Source organism: Pollicipes pollicipes, unplaced genomic scaffold (genome assembly GCF_011947565.3).
Source record: "Pollicipes pollicipes isolate AB1234 unplaced genomic scaffold, Ppol_2.1 Scaffold_3447;HRSCAF=4054_pilon_pilon_pilon, whole genome shotgun sequence".
Lineage (NCBI taxonomy): Eukaryota > Metazoa > Arthropoda > Thecostraca > Pollicipedomorpha > Pollicipedidae > Pollicipes > Pollicipes pollicipes.
The window spans coordinates 20480684-20489904 of NW_023596297.1; the positions used below are offsets into that span (position 1 = coordinate 20480684).

The window sequence follows — 9221 nt, forward strand, 5'->3', positions numbered from 1 at the left end:
TGCATTTTAATCCGTTTAAAGGCATTTTCGTAGGGTTTAAATGTATATGAAATTAAATAAAACTTAATATTTTTGCTTTTTAAATATTTCAAAAGATTACTTATTTCTTTCGTTTCTCGCTTTCTTAAACTTCTCTCGGATGCATTACATGTGGAACAATTATAAGTGGAACCAGAGGCATAGCGACGCTGGTCGCGCATTGGGGCTTGGCTGGTGGTTTATGCCGAGGGGGTTGTGGGCATTAGGGTTCGGCGCATGAGCTGCGTGCAGACTGCCTGAAATATCTTGGTCTTTCAGAGACACCATTTAGTACTATGAGTAACAAGGATTTTTATCTTCGTTACTATGTCGGACATAAAGGCAAATTTGGTCACGAGTTTTTGGAATTCGAATTTCGGCCTGATGGTGAGTAGTTATCTATCCTAATTTGAAGAAGTCCAAACATCACTGTGTTATTCCTTCGTCCTGGTGATGGTACTTTTGACCATAGAAGGCTGCATGTTTATTTTAGGGATGGGGCACTCCCATTCTCAATGCCTTGATTATGCATTCACCACCAAGACCCTGGTGGACAAAAATGGTTGGTCATCAGCAGTGGGTGTGTGTATGTGTGTGTGCTCCTCCCAACTGATTCCCTGCCACAGTCCTGCACTTATTTACTCCACCTGCCAGCTGAGGCCATCAGTAATTCCTTTGCTCTGCATTGGCTGCTTGATAATGGCAAGTGGTTTATAGATGACTCACATTTTAATTTTTGCATCTGTTAATAACATTTATTATTCATTATATGAGATATATATTAAGCATATGTTGCATTATAATATTTTGAGGTGAATCAATTACTAACAACAATTAAGGGCAGGCAGTTTGGTTTCTTTGAATTGCACAGCAAGGCACACTGGCATCCCAAGTAGGGAAGGATTCAATGGGATGAAGGCATTGTTCATGTTGCAGTTTTGTCTCATTAGAAATATAAAATACAGGCTGAACTGGATCATCAGTGTGTCCATCATTTTGAATAATACATATTACGGATGAGAAGCTCAGGAAATGCCGTGGGAGTGCGCTCAAGAATTTAACCCCCTGGGAGCTCCATATGTTGAGACCATGGTTCACCAGGCTAATTTGTTCTATAAAGGGTCAACAGAAAATCAAAAGTTGACATGTTCTATGGTGCAGAAAAATGTTTGATCATCTGATGGATTCTAACCTGATGTATTGGATGGTCATCAGTTATGTGTTGCTTTTTCATGGTTTGAAATATGGACACCTCTTTGTTGCTTACTTATAAATTTTATAGTTATAATTTGCTTACCCTTTGCAAACCAAGTTCTTTCCATACTTTCTAAGGAGACACCTGCCCAGCTGACCTTTCTTCTTTGCCAGCTTTTTTCCAACCTTTGCCAGCTGGTTGGGCTGTAATATGCTGCAGACCATGTGGCTGCTATGTAGTGTTATTGGTAGCTAGAGTTCAAGTTAGAGGGATGGAAATTTCTGCCAGCCATGAATGATAAGCTTTACATATAAGTAAGTTGCAGGCAGGTGCATGGAGGTGTAAGTTATGCTAGTACTGTTCTGAGATATGTAACAAGCCATTTGTGAAAGCTATATTTGTGGCTCTGAATGGTTTGTTTATCAGGTACCCACAGAATCAGTCCCAAATGGCAGTAAACTTTGTGACTTTGGTTAGCAAGCAGTTTGGTAAGCTACTAAGTCATTGCTGCTAAGTTTTTGTGTGCAAATCATGAACATATAACTGCCCTTGTGGCACGGATTACCAGCATTTTTCCTTGTTCTAGGCAAGCTTCGCTATGCCAACAACTCCAACTACAAGAACGACACTATGATCCGTAAAGAGGCGTATGTTCACCGCTGTGTCATGGAGGAGCTGAAGCGCATCATTGCTGACTCAGAGATCATGCAGGCAAGTGTGGTGCTGTGCTGTTGGGTCTCTCTTTTATGGGCGGTTCACAGCTAAGGATGGAATTGCTATTGCTTGGGTAATAACTGTGTGATGATCACATGGAAAAGGGGTGCACAGGTGCATCCATCACACAGATATATGTTTCACATGGATGCACAGGATATAGCCCATGTCAGGTTAATGTAGCCTGAAGGCAGGTCATGCTGTGCTCAGAGGCCTGCAACAGCATTGCAGAGAAATTTCGCTCAGCAGCAGTCATTGGAGAAGATATGAAGTGCCCATCTGGTAGTTTTGCATACCGACCTGTTCTGAAGGGAGGTCCGCCGGCCGACAGGAGGATGATGCCCTGTGGCCCCAGCCAGACCGTGTCGGCCGCCAGGAGTTGGAGATCGTCATCGGAGATGAACACATCTCCTTCACCACGTCCAAAATCGGCTCTCTAGTTGATGTCAACAACTCAAAGTGAGTGATAGATGCAAAGGCGCAACAGTTCAGTCTCTTACTTTAATGAACATTACAAGTGTACTTCCGTGTTATGTATGTAATTGCTTTGCACCAGTTGCAGTCGCCTTTACGTCTGTTAGGGTCCTGTCTTTAGTCATGACGGTTTTCTGTCCGACGCAGCACATTGTGCCTCTGTGCGCTATCCCTTCATGCGTGTATATTGTGTCACTATATATGCTGAGGGCTTAGGTGGTGACTTTCGATAAACAGGCTTGGTGCTTGGATTTCAGAGACACCGACGGCTTGCGCTGCTTCTACTACCTGGTGCAGGACCTCAAGTGTCTGGTGTTCTCTCTCATTGGGCTCCACTTCAAGATTAAGCCTATCTAACGTCGCCAATCAACAACCCATTACAACCGGCCTGTCTTGTGTGCTTGTGTAGCCTAACCTTCAAAACGCCGAACTCGCTATCATAATACACACCTTGTTTGATAAAATGTCCGTGTTTGCCGCCTCTATAGGTTATAGCTCACTCGAAATCTGGATCACGGCGAAAAGTGCCACCTTTACATGGCTGTAACCACCTTTATACAGCATAGTTTTACAACTACTTCTCAAGCAGAGTGGAGCGATGCGTCAGACCCAAGTGCAGAAATCAACCGAAGCTAGCTATCCCCGTGGGATGTCAAATCATCCGCTGAGCGGAGGAGATCCCGAGATGGATTTCAGAGGGCTGACAGTTGTCCGTCCCGTTTTGAAATCATCGTGGGGAAAATGAAACGGCCAATGACAAACGCGATCGCGCGCTTCGCCAACTCACGTGATGAGGGCAGGGGTTGGAAAAGTGGATGTCTTTTGGTATCGATTCATGAATGCTTGGGACCATAATGGCGCCTGGAATACGTGCTCTGCTTGCAACACCCCAGGATCTGGCTTATCTCGGCTGGACACGGAAGGCATGCCCTGTTCCTCAAGGCGCCCTCAGTCGCGCGCCCTCCGTGCTGCTGATGTGCCCTCAACGCTGCTGATGATACCACCAGATAATATATGGCCTCATAGTACGTATGCTGTTAGCACCGTAGATTTCGGAGCGCCAAAGGCTTAAGGCCTTCCGTAATGACATCAGGCGCCCTGCAGGCCTGCAACTGTTGCCGACTGGCCGCGAGCCTCCGTCCACGGAGGGCGTCAGACAGACAGCGATACGGCCCACTGGCAGGCAGGATTCGGCCGCGGACCCCCAGCCCCTGATTGCACGGACTTCTGGCTCATCCATGGACGATGTCTGGCCGTTTAGGACTGGTCCAGAAAACGCAACCATACAAATGTGCTCGTTTATTTCATCGCCAGTGATAACACTGCTACATTTTCTACTCTATCTACGTTTCGGATGAGTGTTGAAAACAACGCGGCGAATCGGAACAATGTTATCAAGATCACGGCCCCGCGTAAAATAATTAGTATATATATTTACAAATAATTCAACAATTCCGACAAACATCAGGATACGTACGTAAAAAAGCGTTTGCAGCTACATTCCCGAAAAGGAAGCTGCAGGCAACAAGAGTTCTATTTAACCGGTAATGGCGGCAAAAGTGAAGTCTGAAGGAAATTACAGGCGTTTGGTTGTGGGTAATCCGGCAGAGGAGAGTGTCAGCAGACGGCGAACTGCGGTGCCCGGCGAGTTGCGGCCGCCCCTCCCCAGCTGCCCCGCTCCCGTGATGTGGTGGCGAACCCGTCCGACCGGACGCGTTCGGCCCCTCCCGACATCGTGCGGACGCCGGGGCAGGTGCCAGAGGGCAGTGTCGGCAGCGAGTCGCGGAACTCGCCAACAAACTGGCAACAAACGCATGCGGCCATACTGCCGCAGCGCCGGGTGCGTCCAGAACAATCCTCGATGCGGACCATGCGGAGACAGAGCTGTGGTACGGGACACCTGGCACTAGTCGCACCTCCATCAGCAAGCCGTAACGTTCGCCACACGTACCCCCGCTATATCACCAGCACCACAGCCGGGCGTCGTGCGCGCCCCGCCAGTAGCACCGCGCCGGACCACACGCTCTCCCCCACCCAGATGGCATGCGTTGTCACCTACCGCTCTGGGTCCCGGCATTCGACCGCTAACATGCACCGCGGCCATTCCATGGTAAATGACCATGACTCGTCTGGAGACTCGGCGGGGCTCGGGGATGAGCAGTCCGAGCTTCCGACGGAAGCGCTTACAAAAGACGCCCCTGAAGGGTGCGCAATGAAACAGCTAATGGCCACAGGTATGGGGACGGACCGGGCGGCCGAGCCCGACTGACGCCAGCGCGCCGCGCTCTGCGCTGGCCTCGAGTCGAACGTTGAGCGCCGGGCGCGGCGGCGCCGCTCGGCTGGCAGGCGGGCGCTCGGCTCACTCTGCCGGGTGCGGGTTCTTCCGCTCCCAGTCCTCGATCTCGTCGAAGACCAGACCTGCAACAGCGCCCGGTTCAGTCAAGGCCGGGCGTAGCACGGAAACGCCACCGGCCACCAGGGCACGGCAACACTCGGCGCCGTCCGCACACACCCATCCCGTGACCGATACATCGAACACTCTTGCCCAGTATCGTCACCACAGGCCGGAGCCACGCAACGACTCAGATCATGGACAACACCGGACAGGCAGAGCTCGTTCCGCGGCGCTGGTCCCGGTGTCGGCAAGCCGACGGTGCGGACCGCGAGACGCGACCGGGCGTCGGTCGGCGGCGACACTCACGCCGCCAGTGCTCGATCGGCAGCTGGACCATCTCGAAGCCCTCGTCGAACGACGGCGAGGTGGGCTCGTCTGTCGGGTCCGAGTACTGTGACAGGTAGGGGTGCGCCAGCGCCTGCTCGGCCGTCGGCCGCAGGTCGGCGTCCAGCTGCAGCATCTTCTCCAGCAGGTCGATCGCTGCGGCGTGGCCGGCCATGGCGTCAGCGGCCGGCACGACGCGACGGGCGGGACGGCGGCGTGGTGCAGGCCACGGCAGAAGGGAGGGGGAGGGGGCAACGTCTGACGACACGGTACGGCTGATGGACACGGTCTGGCAGTGGATGGACCATGGAGGACGGAAGGTGCACGACAGTGGAACAAAGGGGTAGAGAGACTTGCAGTATCTGACGGCTGGACGGAGTGAGGTGAGGAATGTTCATCGACGGGATAATAGGGAAGACTAATTGCAGTGCTTGACGACGGCTGGCGGGGAGATAGACAGAGCCCAGCGATAGGACGACACGGAGGGGTGGTAGTGAATAAGAGAGAATGAGTTGGATAGCATCTGATGACGGGAGAAAGACTGACGGTCCGTGGAGATCGAGGAAAGTAGACGGGCCGTGTCCGACTGCAGGGAGGGGGGGGGGGGCAGTGTCTGAGTGCGGGAAGGGGGCGAATGTCTGACGATGGGAGGAAAGGGTACACGAGGTCTGAAATGGGAACACGAGGCGGGTGGTGTCCGAGTACCCACACAAAGGGATGGAAGCTCTTGCACGAAGGTGAAAACAACACAGACAAGAGGTTTACGATGCCGGATGTGAATCTTCGGTGGGAAATAACGCTCAATGTGTACATACAACGTGGTGAAAGAAATTTGCGGTGTTCGAGTGGCGACGAGAGTAATAAGGCGCAATGTCTGGGTGAGGGATATCTGTGACAGCTGTTGAGAAGACAAAACAAAACAAAAAGCTCAAAGCAATTGTTCACGTTAATGTGGCACGTTCTGAAGATGGCGAAAACATCCCGAGTACAATTGCTGGAACGTGGTGACTGTCGAAGGCCGACTTACCCAGGGGATTCGCTCCGCGGAAGAACTGTTTGAAATCTTTGGCCTTCATCGGTGGCAGTGAGCGGATGTAGGCCCGAGCCTGCACAATGATACGGAGTCATCGTCACACCCCAACGACACGTGTGTGATTTCAGGCATCTCCACGTCTCAACTCCGACTTAATCCCTACCCTCGTCCAAGTTGTTGATTTTAGTGAAGATTAAAACATATACATGAGGCGACACATCGAAACCAGCATGTGTGGAAGGAAGTCGCGTACCTTGCCTTAGCCACCTAGCAAAAACACAGACGCTGAGCAAACATAAATATCAACGACAGACAAGTGCAAAAATGAGCCATAACCAAACCCAACAGCACCGTGCATTGGCAGGCAAAAACGAACCCTAACTCCGTTGGCTAAGTGACCTCGTCTTATTCTGACGTTTTGGGCCAGTGATTCATTGCATCCACGATAGTAAGGTTCATTTGACAAGTCAGGAAATATTTGATCACCAACGCCATGTACACATTGTGTGCTCCGCGACGCTCATCCCAGCCGTGGTGACATTTTGAGCCAGTGACGTTCCTTTCATCATCGATAACCCGCACCCGACAGGTCGTAAGGACAGGGGGCTTCATCCCAGCAATGAACGCTCTTGAAGATACATTAATCTTTTTTTTGAAATTTAACAATCTCACATGATTCCTACTCGCTATTCGTTAATGGTTCATCGCCAATTAACGCCAGACACCAGAGCCATCGGCTGGTCCACGCTCCAAAGCCAGTCTATAAACATGCAAAACAGCTCGTAACACACATAGCGCGCAGCTAACAAAGCTCAGTGCAGAGCACTCTTGCTCTCCAGCCACCGGCGGAGAGAACACTACCAGAACGAAAACTAGGCGAATATCGACACAGGCAAGGTCAGAGCGACTAGCCAGAGCCCTACAGGTCGTCTACCGAGCCTGATCGTGTCCTTGCCGGGCCCCTCTGGCACCGTCGGCAAACGTAAACACCCGAGCTAGGAAGCGTGCTCGGGGTGCGACACGCTGGCCAGCGAAGCTTGGCTGCACGGCTCCGACGCGTGAACCAAAAACACTGCGAGCCGACAAGTGTAACAGCTAATGGGCAGCAGCCTAAGGGCAGGTCAGGGACGCGGTGCCCATGCATATACGCTAAGTGCCATCCGAAACCAGTGGGAGTGCTATACTACCAGGCGTAGTTGACTGCTCTCAGGCGCCAGCCGCGCTGTGCTAAATAGAGCACACAGCCACCTGCCCCATTTACATTGCGCTGTTACGCCTACCTCCTCGCTCGTTATCTTTTGCAGTGTAGCCTCATCAGGAGTGCCGCAAAAGAAAAGAATTCTCGTAAGCTGGTCAATATCTGGTAGACTGTTAAGGCAGCTGACAGCAAAGTCAGAAGGGATACATCAGGTAACGGGCTACTGGCTGGCGCATAGCATGCCAGACCGTAATCAACTCGGCGCCAATCATGTGGCCGGCGCCAGGCGTGTGGCCAGCAACAGTCGACGACGGCCCGACCCGACCCGACCCGACCCGACGACGACCGTGAAGGCGGCGACAGTCACGTGATCAGCGAGTCATGCGGTCAGCGACAGCCGCGCGGTCGGCGCGACATGTCGCAAGCGACAGTCTTGTGGCCGGCGACAGTCTGGGGCCGGTGGAAGCCACTGGCCAGCGACAATCCGGCGTCAACCTTCGATGCGGGGGCGCTAGGGTTACACTAAGGACAGTCGATGTTGTTATGTCTCTCAGAAATGCCGCGTTCTCCGGGGAAAGATAGATGCACACGCTAGAACTACAGTCACTACCGCTCACATCCAGCCACGCCCGGTGAAGGTGCCTGTCAAGACCTGGCCTCGCCCGGACCCCCAGAACGCCTGCGAGCGAGTATGCTTTACCGGCGGATCGGTCGCGGCTCGGCGTCAGCGCGCGGCAACCCCACACGCGCGACTCTGCAGCACGCTACTTACTGACTCGCTGGATATTTTCTTCAGGAAATCGTCGCTGGGGGAACCCTGCAGCTTGATGATTATATTTAGCTGGTCAATATCTGTGCAAAGATAAGGATATCCTTCGAACAAAAACGCAAAAACATGCGATCAAAACGGCCAGGAAAAAGCTAAAACAGAAAACATGGCAAAAGAATCTTCTCAGCGCACCGACAGCTGAGATACCGAGGCCATCTACCCGGCCGGGCTCGGGTGACGGGGCCAACCCTGTAGTGTTTCTCGCTGCCCATACTAGATGCTTGACAGGTCATTCCATATGAGTGATTTCCTAATTTCGGTGATAGTTAAGCTCGGTGTCGTTAATGTAAAGGGTGCGCAAATCGTTCTTCGCGTTGTTGACAATTTGGAAAATTAGTTCCGCAAAAAGAAAGCACGTACTTGGTGCTATCAGTTCACCAGATCTGCGGGGGCACAGCCTCCTACAATTAACCATCAACCGCACAGCAGCATTGCCGTGTAATGATTCCTTGAGAGCGCGGGTATCAATTGTACTTGTTCCGCGGGTCTATCGACTTCCACCATCGGAGCTCCGTTGCCATGCGCATCTCTGAAGTCTATTTAGGTCATTCGGGCTTGCAAACATGCACATTAGCTATACGTTCGTGGTCCGCCACCTAATTACATCATGCTGCCAAGCGAAGTGAAAATCGTAACGAAGCTCGGTTGCAACCTCCACCGCATATCACGCCATACCTTCAGCTACGGCTTTTCAATCACGCATATTTTCCGCCTTTCAACCGGTACATTAACTGACTGCTTGACTGAAACAGTTTGATGCCTACAACGCAACTATCCTTCAGTCAACCCTTCTAAAAATCGAGCCTGAGAAGGTACAAAAACAATGCGGCTAGGACACCACATAGGATTGCATGAAAAGATTCCCTCAGCGTGAGCGATTAGGTGGGGCGTCTCCATGGACCTGGTGCAGAACGCGGCAGGTCCTTGGTCATGCTACAGAAGCGGCCCCTGAGGATCCGCCCGCCGCCAATGGCTCCGGGCGGTGGCATCAGTGATGCTAATTCTTTTTCGTTCTACACGTGCCCCCGCCAGCTCCACTGT

The 9221-nt window shown here is 52.0% G+C and overlaps 2 protein-coding genes across 3 annotated transcripts in view; one reads left to right on the top strand and one right to left on the bottom strand.

The window, feature by feature from the left end:
* The first annotated feature begins 159 nt into the window (after positions 1-159).
* mago (mago, exon junction complex subunit) lies at positions 160-2865 on the top strand. The gene is made up of 4 exons (XM_037214456.1): positions 160-405; positions 1800-1924; positions 2259-2386; positions 2659-2865. The coding sequence occupies exons 1-4, from the start codon at positions 315-317 to the stop codon at positions 2756-2758; spliced, it is 444 nt and encodes a 147-aa protein (XP_037070351.1). The 5' UTR covers positions 160-314; the 3' UTR covers positions 2759-2865.
* Positions 2866-3685: 820 nt separating this feature from the next.
* Positions 3686-9221, bottom strand: part of LOC119091420 (mitogen-activated protein kinase p38b) — a 17302-nt gene continuing 11766 nt past the window's right edge. The window contains exons 7-10 of one of the 2 annotated variants that reach the window (XM_037214204.1): positions 7434-7513; positions 6148-6226; positions 5103-5276; positions 3686-4819 (exon numbers count right to left, since the gene is read on the bottom strand). In XM_037214204.1, coding sequence (XP_037070099.1) covers positions 4761-4819; positions 5103-5276; positions 6148-6226; positions 7434-7513 — 392 coding nt within the window. In that variant the 3' untranslated portion in view covers positions 3686-4760. Of the gene's footprint in view, positions 4820-5102; positions 5277-6147; positions 6227-7433; positions 7514-8123; positions 8204-9221 lie in introns of both variants that reach the window. The other variant, XM_037214203.1, reaches the window with a different exon arrangement.